General features: G+C 40.6%; 1 protein-coding gene across 2 annotated transcripts in view; it reads right to left on the bottom strand.

The window, feature by feature from the left end:
* Positions 1–1356: 1356 nt before the first annotated feature.
* Positions 1357–16882, bottom strand: part of LOC139537436 (protein EURL homolog) — a 61305-nt gene continuing 45779 nt past the window's right edge. For both annotated transcript variants that reach the window (XM_071338709.1, XM_071338710.1), the window contains exons 4-5: positions 9798–9860; positions 1357–5275 (exon numbers count right to left, since the gene is read on the bottom strand). In XM_071338709.1, coding sequence (XP_071194810.1) covers positions 5100–5275; positions 9798–9860 — 239 coding nt within the window. In that variant the 3' untranslated portion in view covers positions 1357–5099. The remainder of the gene's footprint in view (positions 5276–9797; positions 9861–16882) is intronic.

The following is a 16882-nucleotide window of genomic DNA, read 5'->3' as shown; positions in this document are numbered from 1 at the left end:
ACTGTATCACAATTCCAGTGAGTCAGAAGTTTACATACACTAAGTTGACTGTGCCTTTAAACAGCTTGACAATTCCAGAAAATGATGTCATGTCTTTAGAAGCTTCTGGTAGGCTAATTGACATCATTTGCATCATTTGGAGGTGTACCTATGTATGCATTTCAAGACCTACCTTCAAACTCAGTGCCTCTTTGCTTGACATGGGAAAATCAAAAATTGTAGACCTCCACAAGTCTGGTTCATCCTTGGGAGCAATTTCCAAACGGCTGAAGGTACCACGTTCATCTGTACAAACAATAGTACGCAAGTATAAACACCATGGGACCACGCAGCCGTCATACCGCTCAAGAAGGAGCCGCGTTCTGTCTCCTAGAGATGAATGTACTTGTGTGAAAAGTGCAAATCAATCCCAGAACAACAGCAAAGGACCTTGTGAAGATGCTGGAGGAAACGAGTATCTATATCCACAGTTAAACGAGTCCTATATCAACATAACCTAAAAGGCCGCTCAGCAAGGAAGACTGCTCCAAAACCGCCATAAAAAAGCCAGACTACGGTTTGCAACTGCACATGGGGACAAAGATCGTACCTTTTGGAGAAATGTCCTCTGGTCCGATGAAACAAAAATAGAACCGTTTGGCCATAATGACCATCGTTATGTTTTGAGGAAAAAGGGGGAGGCTTGCAAGCTGAAGAATACCATCCCAACCGTGAAGCACGGGGGTGGCAGCATCATGTTGTGTGGGTGCTTTGCAGTAGGAGGGACTAGTGCACTTCACAAAATAGATGGCATCATGAGGTAGGAAGTTAAAGCTTGGTCGCAAATGGGTCTTCCATGTGAACAATGACCCCAAGCATACTTCCAAAGTTGTTGCGAAATGGCTTAAGGACAACAAAGTCAAGGTTTTGGAGTGGCCATCACAAAGCCCTGACCCCAATCCCATAGAAAATTTGTGGGCAGAACTGAAAAAGCGTGTGCAAGCAAGGAGGCCTACAAACCTGACTCAGTTACACCATCTGTCAGGAGGAATGGGCCAAAATTCACCCAACTTATTGTGGGAAGCTTGTGGAAGGCTACCCAAAACGGCTGACCCAAGTAAAAAAAATTAAAGGCAATGCTACCATATATTAACTGAGTGTATGTAAACTTCTGACCCACTGGGAATGTCATGAAAGAAATTAAAGCTGAAATAAATCCTTCTCTCTACTATTATTCTGACATTTCACATTCTTAAAATAAAGTGGTGATCCTAACTGACCTAAGACGAGTCAAATCTCAACAACCAAAATTTAGAATGTGTATGATAAAATTCATACAACATACCAGTTGTACGAATTAGGGTGACAAACTCACGCTCAGAAGAATAGACATTTATTAATCCAAAGAAACGCAGGATAAGAGTTAAAAGCAGAGCTAAAACCTTTCTTGTTAACCCCAAAGGGGTCAAACCTGATCTCTTATAAAGAGAGACTGACATTGGAAGATTCAAATACATCAACCTGAATATATTTGTTTCTTTCTTCCCAAAATATACACATTCTAGTTGGGCCAATGATAGAGGGTCCACTTCAGTGAGCAGAACCTCTACAGCTGTTTCAAACCACCAGAGTATGCCTAAATTTCACATGCAGGTCTAAGTATTGACCAGAGACATACTAAAATCCATTTTCTTACTACATCTGTGTCCCAAATATTCATTAAGGCTAGTTCATCTGTCTCCTTTTCTTCAAAATCTCTGATCTGACCAGGCTGGATAGGTAAAGTTAATCATTATTTGGCCTTTCCATCATATTGCTTTCTTTTCACCATTCAGATCAGTGCCTTTAAAAACTAATGGACACATCGTATTAAGAGAACTGGATTCGGCAGTTTATACATCATTTGAACTCCACACAGAATAGACCTGCCACCAGAAAATGATTAGCTAAAATAAAATAACAAGTAAAAACCAAAGCACACAACCACAAAATAATAAGACAATATACGAATAATTGCTTGAATAAACTCAGTCACACAATCTAACATCAACTTAACAGACAGTGAAACCAGGGGAGAATACATTTAGCAGTCGCTCTTTATCCAGAGCGATTTACAAGAGCAACCGGTACCCCCTGTAGAGAAGTTTCGCTATTGTTATTTTACTGCTGCTCTTTAACTACTTGTTACTTTTATTTCTTATTCGTATTTTTTAAACTGCATTGTTGGTTAGGGGCTTTTAGGTAAGCATTTCACTGTAAGGTCTACACCTGTTGTATTCGGCGCATGTGACTAATAAAATTAGATTTGAAGTGCCTTGCTCAAGGGCACATTGACAGATTTTTCACTTAGTCGGCCCGGGGATTCGAACCAGTGACCTTTTGGTTATTGGCCCAATGCTCTTAGCCGCTAGGCTACCTGCCAAATTGTGTTGAGCAGTTCATAACACAGGACATTACAGCTAAACCAATTTTATAGAGTCACAAGTTTATCATTGAGCCACATTTCAAGTGAATTTGGTATCAGTGTATATTCTATTGCGTTTCACTATCAATTCTAGTTGGTCTAGCGAGGCCTATACTTGTAGTTCACAAGTGAAATATTAAATACTGATATTTGCTGCCTTGAAGCAAATAAAGGCTTTGGTTTGGCAAATGGACAATACAATGCTTACCGAGTTAGGCCTTTTCTACCATCAGCACACATTTCATGTCACTCCCTTGTTCAACTACATGACTTGTGCTCAACAGCCTTACCACAGGCTACCATAAAATACCTTACCAGTTGAAATCAAGAGGACTTAAAGTTAATAATAGCAGAAAACAGCATTTGCAGCATGCCACTAACAAAATACAAAACAAATAAAAATACAAACAAGACATCAAAATCCAATCAAAAACTGGAGAAATAATAAAAGCAAACTGTAACCTCTGGACTTAAAATCCCACCTCTTAGATGTAACACAATTTATTCAAATCGCAAGAGTATGTTTCACTGCACTGAATACAAAATAACCTCTCATTTAGTAACAGTTACCACAGCAACAACAGAACCAGTCAACCAAATATTTTCTGGAGGAGCGAGGAAATGGGTGTGATTAAAATAACAAAAAGAAAAGTAAATGTAAAAGAGTATGAGGAAATTCAATAAATGAAAACTGTCATTGTAAAAAGAAAACTGCAGCTAGATACAGGTAACTGCCAAAATAAAGGAAATACCAATGTCTTAATAGGGCGTTGGGCCACGACGAGCCGCCAGAACAGCTTCAATGCCCCTGGGAATAGATTCTACAAGTGTCTGAAACTCTTTTGGAGGGATGCAACACCATTCTTCCACAAGAAATGCCATAATTTGGTGTTTTGTTGATGGTGGTGAAAAAGGCCGTCTCAGGCGCCGCTCCAGAATCTCCCACAAGTTTTCAATTGAGTCGAGATCAGGGGGGTATACTACAACCAGAAATAATGATTGATTTTCTGGTTCATTAAGACAGTTAAACTTAGATATGCGTTTTTGGTTGTTGAGTCAATTAGACCATGCCCATATCAAGCGTATCTTTCTAAAAAATGTTATTTCAGAACATTTACGCAAGTTAGCTGGCTAACTCCTTGATCATGCTTTGTAGTATACCCTTCTGGTAACTGACAGACACACCCACCCACACTAAACCCTCTACGCACCTTTGACACCCCTTTTCTAGCCATGTTAGCCAAAGTAATGGTCAACTGGGCATGTTTATACATGACGGGATAGGATGTTAATTGCTTAATTAACTCAGGAACCACGCGTGTGGAAGCACCTGCTTTCAGGGTTCTAAATTCAAATGTTTCATTGGTAACTTAAAGTTGGGAGCACCAAATTAAATTTAGGAGCACTAGAAAAGTTGATTGAGATTGGGCCTATATTGCTACATTTTCACAGGCAGACCAATTCTGATATTTTTTCCACCTATTGTTCTTTTGATCAATCACATCAACAGATCTTTTCACATCAGATCTTTTTCAGAGCTGATCTGATTGGTCAAAAGACCAATTAGTGAAGAAAAAAAAAATCTGAATTACGCAGCCTATGAATTCTAGCTACTTCTGAAGCACGTTGTGCCCTAGAAACTAATACGGAACACTGTAAACACATTTGTTTATTATAAAAGCTAAAATGATGATACGAATACCTGTCATTAAAGTAATTTGTGGAATATTAATTGTCTACATATTGTGTAAAAGCAGCATTTTCCTATTGAGATGCATACATAGAAAATTGTACACAGTCTCTTTAAAAACATGAGGTTTGTGATGTTGACATGCAAGAGATCTGTCATTTATTCACTGATCTCCTGAAGAAGCTACCCCTTTTCCTTTCTTTCTGTGCCCCCAAATGCTTGGATATACTGGTAAAGTTACCAGGTTGTTAGCTAGCTAACGAACAAGGTAACATGACTGAACAAAGTATAAACAAATGGTTAACAACGTCGACGCATGAGTAGTTTTAGAACGGCCCACGACATGGTTTATGAATCTAAAATGCAGTCCCGGGGATCCGCTCGGCTATAGGAAGATAAAAATGTTGTGCCTGTAAAATTGGTCAGATCTTTTGACCCGGTTGAGCTAGAAGCAAGCTGTTTTCACTGTTGTAATCTGACTTTAGAGTCCTGCCTGCTTTCAATATACTTTATTTCATTTACTCAAGTGTTTCCTTTATTTTGGCAATTACTAGTATATACCAGTATTCAAACAAGATCTCACTCATGTCATTCTGTATCAAATCTGAATAGGTATTCTTTCAAAATACTTTGTCTGCATAGGCAACAGGTCCACCGACAGCGAGGCTCAACAACCCACAGTTCCCATGTGGAAGTCAGTGGATCCCAAGATCCTTTAATTTTATTGCCTTTCTCCGAGCCCCTTCAAAGTACTGCCGTCAGAAAGCCTTGGAGCACCAGATGAGAGGAGGCCATGTCCATTCCTCACTCTTCTGAGAGAAACCACACCACGCAACAAGTCTTATACAATGTAAAGGGCACGGGCCACAGTGGCCATCCTGTTAGTCTGTCTTTAGCCCTGGGAGTGAAACAGCCATCTCCTTGAGAGAGGCAGTCACCAGCCAGGTATGTATCCCCAGACTCCCCTTACTCCACAGAGGTGTTGCTGCTGGCCTTGACCACGGACCCGGCCCGGCTGATCTGCAGCCAGGGCAGCTTGGCACAGTTCTTGAAGAGCTGCTCGATGGCGATGTGACGAACATGCAGTTCCGACGCCAGTGAGTCTTTTTCCTGCACAGCCACTGTCAGCTCCTCAAACACCTCTGTAGAGGGGAGAGGAAACAGAGCAGAGATTAGTACAGTGCAGGGTCTCTCTCTTAGGGATGTTACAGTGACAGTATTACCGCCACACCGACGGTCACGAGTCATGCTAACAGTCAAATTCCACGTGACCGTTTAGTCACGGTAACTAGGCTTCTCCAAGCTCTGAGGCTGCCGATGGTCATTAATAGCCTACCAAACTTGCTAACTGCCTGGTACTCAGCACTCTATTGTCCCTCTAATCACTCTGACATCAATGCAAATGTAATCAGAAAATCAAATCAAACACTTCATAAAAGCCCATGAGCTTACGTTGCGCAACTTTTCTATAGGCTATGCAATTGCGTGAGAAAACAGAGTTGATGGCCTGTATTAAAAATAAGAGGATCCATCAGCTTTCTATAGGCTATGCCTACTATATTTATTTCTCAACGTTCCTAATATTAAGCACATTGCTTCGCTTTTTTATTTAATTTAACAAGGCAAGTCAGTTAAGAACAAATTCTTATTTACAATGACGACCTAGCGAGGAACAGTGGGTTAACTGCCTCGTTCAGGGGCAGAACGACAGAATTTTACCTTGTCAGCAACCTTTTGGTTACTGGCCCAACACTCTAACCACTAGCCTACCTGCCGCTTTACAACAGGAGTATGGCCTACCTGGCTGGCATGAAAATGAACCACAGGAAAAGCGTACTTCATTCACTATTTAAGTCCATAGATTACATATTTGTTCCCCCTGACCCTGTTTTCTGAGACAGGTACATGATAATGGTCCATTTTAAATCAAAACTAATTTCACAGATATATGTAAAGACAAGATTAAATGAAGAATAGTCTGATTGGTGTCACTATTAGCCTATCACTTGAGAATTATGTATTATCACTTGTGAATGATGCCCAGCGTGTGCAGTAAGGCAAGAAACAGTGCATGCCCTTTTTTTCTAATCATAGTTGCACACCTCATGTAGCCTAGCCCATAGGCCTATATGTTTTGACAAGCTTTGTATCACAACTAAAGCGCCCAAATAACTTTTAAAATTAAGCACATTAATCCGCTTTACAACAGGTGGGTGTAGAGCCTACCTGGCATACATAGGCGGCGCATGAGTGAGCTTCAAGTTTGGGGAAGATCATTTTCACCATAAAAATGCACCTTTGTAATAAAGCATTACACGCATAATTGCATTTGTGGTAACTTTTAAGAATGGTGGTTTCCCGCAGTGTGCTCATTGCTGCGCTTATAATGTGAAGAAATAGCCTTATAGTTGATCAACATTTTAAGCTAAACGTTCTGATCGGTTGCATCAGCCTCATTGCTTTTAAAAAGTTTTTTTTTAATGCGAGTGGTTGCATTAATTTGGGATCTATCGCATCCCACAACTGTCCCAGACCATATTTGGAATATTTATTTATTTATCTATCACACAGAATGTCAACTTTTGTACTATGGGGGATAGTAAATTGACATAGGCTAGAGCTTTTGCTGTTTGTTAGGCCTACTCATCTTGTTGGCTGACAAAAAAATAAGTGTACAGTTCTTCAATACGTGCCTCGGAATTTGATAGGCACATACGCAGTTGCGTCCCCGATGTGTCGGTCTTCACTTGCAGCCTACTTTGGAGCTGACATGGCTGTGAGAAGGTCGCGATCATGTGACGGGCATTGGCTAATAAGAATTTAGATATGAGAGAGCCATGTGAGTGAGGTACTTCGGAGCACCGCAATTAGCAGCCGGGAGAAGGGAATTATAATATTCAGCCCAGGGGCACAGCGGCCACAAAAGGCATGGAGGTTGCCGCTGGGAAATTCAAGGATTTATCAAGTTCCTGTCAAATTGTGAATAAGAGACTGATGAAGTGAGTGCAGTCTGCGCAAGAAACAAAGCAGAGCTCATGCCTTTCATGCAACTTTTTTTCAAATTATCATTAGTCACATCATGCAGCCTTATAATGTATTAAAAATCAAAACATAGAGCCCAACATTTGTATCACAACTAAAGTTAAATAGCTCAAAATTAAGCATATAGAGGACCTGTTTCTTTGTTAACCTCTCAACAAAGAATAGCCACGTGTGCACTCCCTCATAAATTGCATGGAGAAAATATACTTTCTATTTCATTCAGCTATGTTCAATTTTATTCTTCATACTATAGAATAAAATAAAAGAATGCTACGGAATTCTAAGCAAATCTTGTCTGCTAAATGAATTAGTGTAGCCCACAGCCATATCCAGATCAGGTCCTAACATAAGGACAACTCAGAGGACGCTATCTGCTCTTCTGAAATAGACTAAAACATTTTCAAATCATGTTTTTTAGACCGTTCTAAAATAAATCATAGATTTATTGTGATGGTGATGTAGGTTATATTAAATTGATTTATACTTTTTTTAAATGTAGATGTTCCAAAGGTCTGCATCAGTGGCTTGTAAGCTATGCGTGGAAGCCAGGAGATGCTAAACATGTTTATGTTCATTTACAGTCAATTACAGTGAGACCGGCAGTTACAGTTGAAGTCGGAAGTTTACATACACCTTAGCCAAATACATTTAAACTGAGATTTTCACAATTCCTGACATTTAATCCTCGTAAAAATTCCCGGTTTAAGGTCAGTCAGGATCACCACTTTATTTTAAGAATATGAAATGTCAGAATAATAGTAGAGAGAATTATTTATTTCATCACATTCCCAGTGGGTCAGAAGTTTACATACACTCAATTAGTATTTGGTAGCATTGCCTTTAAATTGTTTAACTTGGGTCAAACGTTTTGGGTGGTCTTCCAAAAGCTACCCACAATAAGTTGGGTGAATTTTGGCCCATTCCTCCTTACAGAGATGGTGTAACAGTCAGGTTTGCAGGCCTCCTTGCTCGCACACACTTTTTCAGTTCTGCCCACAAATTTTCTATAAGATTGAGGTCAGGGCTTTGTGATGGCCACTCCAATACCTTGACTTTGTTGTCCTTAAGCCATTTTGCCACAACTTTGGAAGTATGCTTGGGGTCATTGTGCATTTGGAAGACCCATTTGCGACCAAGCTTTAACTTCCTGACTGATGTTTTGAGATGTTGCTTCAATATATCCACATAATTTATAGGATGCCATCTATTTTATGAAGTGCACCAGGCCCTCCTGCAGCAAAGCACCCACACAACATGATGCTGCCACCCCCGTGCTTCACGGTTGGGATGGTATTCTTCGGCTTGCAAGCATCCCCCTTCTTCCTCCAAACATAACGATGGTCATTATGGCCAAACAGTTATATTTTTGTTTCATCAGACCAGAGGACATTTCTCCAAAAAGTGCAATCTTTGTCCCCATGCGCAGTCGCAAACTGTAGTCTGGCTTTTTTTATGGCGGTTTTGGAGCAGTGGCTTCTTCCTTGCTGAGCGGCCTTTCAGGTTATGTTGATATAGGTCTCGTTTTACTGTGGATATAGATACTTTTGTACCGGTTTCCTCCAGCATCTTCACAAGGTCCTTTGCTGTTGTTCTGGGATTGATTTGCACTTTTCGCACCAAAGTACATTCATCTCTAGGAGACAGAACGCGTCTCCTTCCTGAGCGGTATGACGGCTGCGTGGTCCCGTGGTGTTTATACTTGCGTACTATTGTTTGTACAGATGAACTTGGTACCTTCAGGCATTTGGAAATTGCTCCCAAGGATGAACCAGACTTGTGGAGGTCTACAATTTTTTTTTGAGGTCTTGGCTGATATCTTTTGATTTTCCCATGATGTCAAGCAAAGATGCACTGAGTTTGAAAGTAGGCCTTGAAATACATCCACAGGTACACCTCCAATTGACTCAAATTATGTCAATTAGCCTATCAGGAGCTTCTAAAGCCATGACATCATTTTCTGGAATTTTCCAAGCTGTTTGAAAGGCACAGTCAACTTAGTGTATGTAAACTTCTGACCCACTGGAATTGTGATAGTGAATTTTAAGTGAAATAATCTGTATACAATTGTTGAAAAAATTACTTGTGTGATGCACAAAGTAGATGTCCTAACTGACTTGCCAAAACTATAGTTTGTTAACAAGACATTTGTGGAGTGGTTGAAAAACGAGTTTTAATGTCTCCAACCAAAAGTGTATGTAAACTTCCGACTTCAACTGTATTTGCTTGACAATCACCAGCCACAGCCCTACTCTCTCACAAAAACACACACACAGAGCAAAAGACATCAATGCAGGCCAGGGACCACACACCCGGAAATCAAATCAAACAGATTAAGCAGAAGGTGCAGACAGCAATGACAACGCAGTACTACCAATACATAACACCACCTCACAAAGACACAACGTCACATCAAAGACACACCAGCATAGAAGAGATGCAAGAAAACACTAATGAGGCACATTCAGTTCCATCCATTTATGGACATTTACAAGCATTTAAAACAAGAGACTTAAAACCCATGCATGCGCTAAAGCACTCCTCTATGGATGATTAATGCAAAGGAATAATTTAGACATCTGTTCACAGTTAACTTCAATAGATGGCTATGAAAGTGTCTCTTACTTTGAATCTGTAGCAGCAGCTGCCCATTCAGCTGGTGAAGCTCGTCCACACTCATTTTAATCACTGGAAGATAAAACACACAGATTGGGTCACAAAACAAGAGCAACACAACATGTTCGATCAAATAAATGAACCAACTAAAGCAACTCCAGTCACTGGGGGGGATTGCGACCCGAGGTAAGCATGCATAAATGGAACGTAATTCCCCTTTTATGCACTTTTCACTCTACACGTATTCTGAACTATTAGTTTGGGGTGGATATCAAAGAAATTAAGGAGTCGCGGAGGTGTGTTTACAGATACACTGTATTCTGACCTTGACTTAATTCCCTCATAATTCCACCACCTTTACGTGCAATAAAATTATGAACAAGGTGGGGCAACCTGTCGGTTCCACATCTACTTCATTTTTTTACTGATAGAAATAACACCATTATCCATGCAATAATTTACCAATTGATAAGAGCTAGGTGAATGTGTGAGCCGTTTGACTAAGCGGGTTGAAAATATAAATTACAATTGTTGATCTATTTTACCTTTTGATTGCTAGAGACAAATGTGAAACCAATAATATGGCAGCAAACTGAAGCATATCAACATATCAGCTTTTTAACAGCGGAGTTTATGAAATGCTGGTATTATAACCTGAAGGGAAGGAATTTGGAGACCCAAGCTATAGAGCCTCACAGTGGAGGTGTCATAATACTCATAAAACCTAGCGGTCAAACAAGGAAATGGTTCCAATCATTTTCCCACCATACATTTTTTCCCATACGGCATTTTTAGAAACACTTAAAATAAGGGCTGTGTTTCGTGAAGGCTTACCCTGGCGTCATGTTTTGATAACCATGTAAATCTCTCTCGGACAAGGTGACTTATCAATATATTTGGCTCTATTTACTCTCAGATTAAAAAATGCTAATCCCTGCAAGCTTCTGCACGTCATCTCTAGCTGGCACCTTTGCTAACAGGTATGGTGTCAAGTTCTCAATTTTCCATTTAAAGAAATTTTGCCTATTTATTAATTACTACATTTAGAGAACATTAGATAGTTAATCCAGAGCTTCTTACCTTTTCCTCGATTTGGCAGTCTTATCCAGATCATCATGGCATTTGTAGTTCTTTATGATAGCCACATTAGCATTTCATTTTGGGGGGTTGAATATATTGATAAAAAAAGTCACCTTGTCCTAGAGAGATTTACATGGTTATCAAAATGTCACGCCAGGGTAAGCCTACACGAAAAAACAGACCTTATTTTAAGTTCCTAAAATCCCCTACGGGAAAAATGGTGGGGAAATGATTGGAACCATTTCCCTGTTTGACCGCTAGGTTTTATGGGTATTATGACTTGTACTGTGGTACTCTATAGGCTTCTGTAGCCATGGCAAATGACAGTATAGCGCCAAAACTACCAAGTTGATTTATGACTTCTAGAATGGTTTAATTATACAGTTGAAGTCAGAAGTTTACATACACCTTAGCCAAATACATTTAAACTCTGTTTTTGACAATTCCTGACATGTTTAGCCTAGTAACAATTCCCTGTCTTAGGTCAGTTAGGATCACCGCTTTATTTTAAGAATGTGAAATGTCAGAATAATAGGAGAGAAAATTATATATTTCAGCTTTTATTTCTTTCATCACATTCCCAGTGTGTCAGAAGCTTACATACACTCAATTAGTATTTGGTAGCATTGCCGTTAAATTGTTTAAGAACTCCCGGGTGGCGCAGTGGTCTAGGGCACTGCATTACAGTGCTAGCTGCGCCACCAGAGTCTCTGGGTTCGCGCCCAGGCTCTGTCGCAGCCGGCCGCAACCGGGAGATCCGTGGGGCGACGCACAATTGGCATAGCGTCGGCTGGTAGGGAGAGTTTGGCCGGTAGGGATATCCTTGTCTCAGTATGTAAAAAATGTAATAAAATGTATGCACTCTACTGTAAGTCGCTCTGGATAAGAGCGTCTGCTCTTGGCCGGTAGGGATATCCTTGTCTCAGTATGTAAAAAATGTAATAAAATGTATGCACTCTACTGTAAGTCGCTCTGGATAAGAGCGTCTGCTAAATGACTAAAATGTCAAATGTAAATGTTTAACTTGGGTCAAACATTTGGGGTAGACTTCCACGAGCTTCCCACAATAAGTTGGGTGAATTTTGGCCCATTCCTCCTGACAGAGCTGGTGTACCTGAGTCAGGTTTGTAGGCTTCCTTGCTCGCACAGGCATTTTCAGTTCTGCCCACAAATTTTCTATAGGTTTGAGGTCAGGGCTTTGTGATGGTCACTCCAATACCTTGACTTTGTTGAGCTTAAGCCATTTTGCCACAACTTTGGATGTATGCTTGGGGTCATTGTCCATTTGGAAGACCCATTTGCGACCAAGCTTTAACTTCCTGACTGATGTCTTGAGATGTTGCTTCAATACATCCACAATTTTCCTCATGATGCCATCTATTTTGTGAAATGCACCAGTACCTCCTGCAGCAAAGCACCCACACAACATGATGCTGCCACCCCCGTGCTTCACGGTTGGGATGGTGTTCTTCGGCTTGCAAGCTTCTCCCTTTTTCCTCCAAACATAACGATGGTCATTATGGCGAAACAGTTATATTTTTGTTTCATCAGACCAGAGGACATTTCTCCAAAAAGTACGATCTTTATCCCCATGTGCAGTTGCAAACCGTAGTCTGGCTTTTTTATGGCGGTTTTGGAGCAGTTTTTCAGGTTGTCGATATAGGACTCATTTTACTGTGGATATAGATACTTTTGTACCCGTTTCCTCCAGCATCTTCACAAGGTCCTTTGCTGTTGTTCTGGGATTGATTTGCACTTTTTGCACCAAAGTACGTTCATCTCTAGGAGACAGAACGCGTCTCCTTCCTGAGCGGTTTGACGGCTACGTGGTCCCATGGTGTTTATACTTGCATACTATTGTTTGTACAGATGAACGTGGTACCTTCAGCGTTTGGAAATTGCTCCCAAGGATGAACCAGTCCACAATTATTTTGGCTGATTTCTTTTGATTTCCCCATGATGTCAAGCAAAGAGGCACTGAGTTTGAAGGTAGGCCTTGCAATACATCCACAGGTACACCTCCAATAGGCTAATTTACATAATTTGAGTCAATCAGAAGCTTCTAAAGCCATGACATCATTTTCTGGAATTTTCCATGCTGTTTAAAAGGCACAGTCAACTTAGTGTATGTAAGGCCTCCCGGGTGGCGCAGTGGTCTAGGGCACTGCATCGCAGTGCTAACTGCGCCACCAGAGTCTCTGGGTTCGCGCCCAGGCTCTGTCGCAGCCGGCCGCGACCGGGAGGTCCGTGGGGCGACGCACAATTGGGCTAGCGTCGTCCGGGTTAGGGAGGGTTTGGCCGGTAGGGATATCCTTGTCTCATCGCGCTCCAGCGACTCCTGTGGCGGGCCGGGCGCAGTGCGCGCTAACCAAGGGGGCCAGGTACACGGTGTTTCCTCCGACACATTGGTGCGGCTGGCTTCCGGGTTGGAGGCGCGCTGTGTTAAGAAGCAGTGCGGCTTGGTTGGGTTGTGCTTCGGAGGACGCATGGCTTTTGACCTTCGTCTCTCCCGAGCCCGTACGGGAGTTGTAGCGATGAGACAAGATAGTAATTACTAGCGATTGGATACCACAAGAAGGGGGGAGAAAATGGGATAAAAATTATTAAAAAATAAAAAAAATAATTTTTTAATTTTTTTAATTAAAATAAAAAAACTTAGTGTATGTAAACTTCTGACCCACTGGAATTGTGATACGGTGAATTATAAGTTAAATAATATGTCTGTAAACATTTGCTTGAAAAATGACTTGTGTCATGCACAAAGTAGATGTCCTAACAAACTATAGTTTTGTCAAGTCGGTTAACAAGAAATTTGTTGTGTGGTTGAAAAACGAGTTTTAAATTACTCCAACCTAAGTGTAAGTAAACTTCCGACTTCAACTGTATGCCCAGACTTTTCACTGTATTTAACAAAATCGATAGTGTGTTAAATTGGGAGTCACCGTCAGTTATTCCCATATACATTTATAACTGTCACTTTAGTTTTAGTTTCCTTACATTTTGCATCATTCCATCACATTGTTAGTTTACCTTTCTCTCCTCTCTCACGTTCGTGTGGTTGTTCCTGAGGATCGCTAGCAATAGTGGATCATATTAGGCTAACATATTACAAGTTGTGCAATAATTTGGGACATGTAGCCTATTTTAATCATTATGGAACGCAGACCATATGTAGCAGCAAACCTGGAGCATGTTTCATGATGGCTGGACTGTTGTCATCACAGTTCCATGATTAGTGCTGATTAGTCAGGTAGATATATAGGACTACTGATCAACCCCTATTGTACACTTCTCACCTAATATTTCATGGATTGAACAATTTAATACGGCAACTTTCAGGATGAATCAAACCACTACTTTTGAGTCAACAATATATTGTGTGCAAAGGCTCTCCAAACTGGGAAAAACAACATTCTAACCCTAAATAATATACATGATCAGAGTATTTATTTATTTTTTATCTACCAATTGGTGCTGAAAAGGACACGAATGTGTGTATTACATAGCTTTCTTTCATTGATCCGTAATATTCGGAGGAATCGAGAAAAGTCTATAGAGACAATTAGAATTAAAAGGTAAACCAAATTTAAAGGGATGGCTTTAGCTAAATGTACTGAAAACCCTATAGAATGAAAACACCACTAAATCTTTGGACAGCAAGTAGGAGGGTTTTCAGCTGTTGAATTACATATATTCAGCGTGCACAAGGGAACCACACCTGCAAAGCCCGTTACGCACCTGCATAAGGTAGGTCTGAATACCAACTACTGAGAAGTGCATAGAAAAGGCGTACATTTCTTAAGTCTGAATCGGGCCTTTGTTGCATAGCAACAACAAACTACGCAGAAACAGAGAGAGAAAAGCTAAGGGTCTGAAAGTTACTGTCATAATTTACAAAGGAATGGAATTCTATAAACGACCTGAAAGCGCCAGCGTCCTTGAGAGATTCATCCTCTCTCCAAGAGGGCGTGTAGCAGGCACAAACAAACTTGGTGCTGTGACAGGGCATGGAGAACCCAAGGACACTTTATGAGGTAGGACTAAGAATAACTTTTCTCTGGACAAAGAGAGAGTGTGGTGGTGTGGGGAAAGGAGGGAGAGTGGTGGCTGAAGAGGAATGTGTGAGGATGTACTAAAAACTGGGCCCTGGCCTGCGTCACTACATTGTCTTGTCCGCCATTAATGAGTAGGGGAAATGGAAGAGATAGCAGACTCCATATAACAAAGATCACAGAGAACAGATAAGAGAGGAAAGAAAGGGGTGCGTTGCATCCCATCTGTTTCCCTCCCTTTTCAACATCCCTCCTCCCATTCAATGCCAGTCTTCAGAGGCTCTGGTCTCGCGTGGTCCTATCTCCAAATACACGTCTTTGTCACGCCTCCCTCGGAGGTCTGAGGAATTTTGTATTCCAAAAACGTTTTGAATGGTCCGCGGCAAAATTTTGATTGGATGTTATCTTTCAAGAACCCTCCCCCACACGCCCGTAGAAGGGGTGATGTGTTTTATGTGCATCACTGTTTTCCGTCCGGGTAGTTGTTGTCTATTCTAGTTTAAAGTTATCAAGTGTGGCCGACATTCTGCGATTTATATTTATTGAAATTGAAAGTGGATTACACTGGTAAAGTCAAACGTCACAAAACGTTTTAAGCCACTCTGGTGACTTCTCCATTCGTCTCAATTTGTTCTGTCCACATGGCTGCGCTTTGCTGACACTGAAAATATCTTGAAGATTGCCCATTACTTAGATTTTTTTTAAGGACCCAAAAAACAAGGCAGTGGGAGTAGCTATTCAAGTAAGTAAATACATTTTTTTTATGTTAAACTATTCATTATTAGCTAGATAGCTGGCTACAACAACGACTTTGTAGGCTAAATGTCATCAGCTAGCTAACTATCTTGATGTAATCATTGTCAATTAAAAACAGTCTCCAAATGCATTTGTAGATAACAGTTATAGAAGTAGTTGTCACAACACCAGAATTTTGACTTCGATACCGCTACCAGGTTGAGTATCACAATACTCCATACCAAAACCACGCCAAAAAAAGAAGGCACAAAATTGCAATTGGTCCAGACAGATAAACTTAGCTACTGCTCTGTTCAACTGTCTTGCATCTTTTGAGTTCAATATCATTACATTTAAAAAAAAATATCAGACAGTCATGTATGCATCAATGAATCAATTATACAAATATACAATCAATTTGACTTTGTTTTTACCAAATCTAACTACATAATGGTAATCATTTATTTGAATGGTAAATCTCTATTGATAAACTGGGTAAATCAAGATGTTGCCTAGGCCTGTCCACAATACAGATGAATGCATATTCAATAGGTGTGTGCATGTATTGAGTTGAGCTTGTTTTGGCTGATTTCATGGGGCTACAGATGAAACAATCTTTTCCCCTACCAGTTGGGACTTAATTTTATTGTACTGATCAACAACATTTGCATAAAAGTAAAAGATCATATTTGGGAGAGATGTGAGAGAGACTGAATAAGTGCATGAAAAGTTGTGGGCAATCAACTTTGAAATTGGCATATTTTGCATTATGGTTAGCAAGGAAAGTTAGCCTACAAAGCTGGAAGCTACCAGTATCTTCTTCCATTTTTTAAGTATTTTAGCCTATATAGACATTGTTTTGCGAACAGTAATTAACAGTCCCAACATTTCTACATGCCGTGTCGCATTACTCAAGACTTAGCTCCCCTCATGCTGCACAAAGTTAACATGATGCAGCTCAGATTCCCAGTGCAGGCTAGCAATGAGTAAGTGGAGCATGCACGGTGCGAGCTATAATAAAGGGGTTGACTGCTCTGATAGACAGGCTTGATCTGTGAGACACATTTGACAGAAGTACCTGAAGCAACAAAAATTATAGTACCGAACCACTTTTCATGTTCTAGTATCAAAAAAGTACCGAAATTTCAGTATACCGTGCAACACTACATGAAAGAGGGTGAAATTGCAGCTCCAGCTACAGTAAAGGGAGTGTGTAGGCTACTGGAA

The sequence above is a fragment of the Salvelinus alpinus genome, chromosome 13 (genome assembly GCF_045679555.1).
Source record: "Salvelinus alpinus chromosome 13, SLU_Salpinus.1, whole genome shotgun sequence".
NCBI lineage: Eukaryota > Metazoa > Chordata > Actinopteri > Salmoniformes > Salmonidae > Salvelinus > Salvelinus alpinus.
The sequence above is the reverse complement of the archived record's forward strand: the minus strand, read 5'-3'. Positions and strand labels throughout refer to the sequence as shown.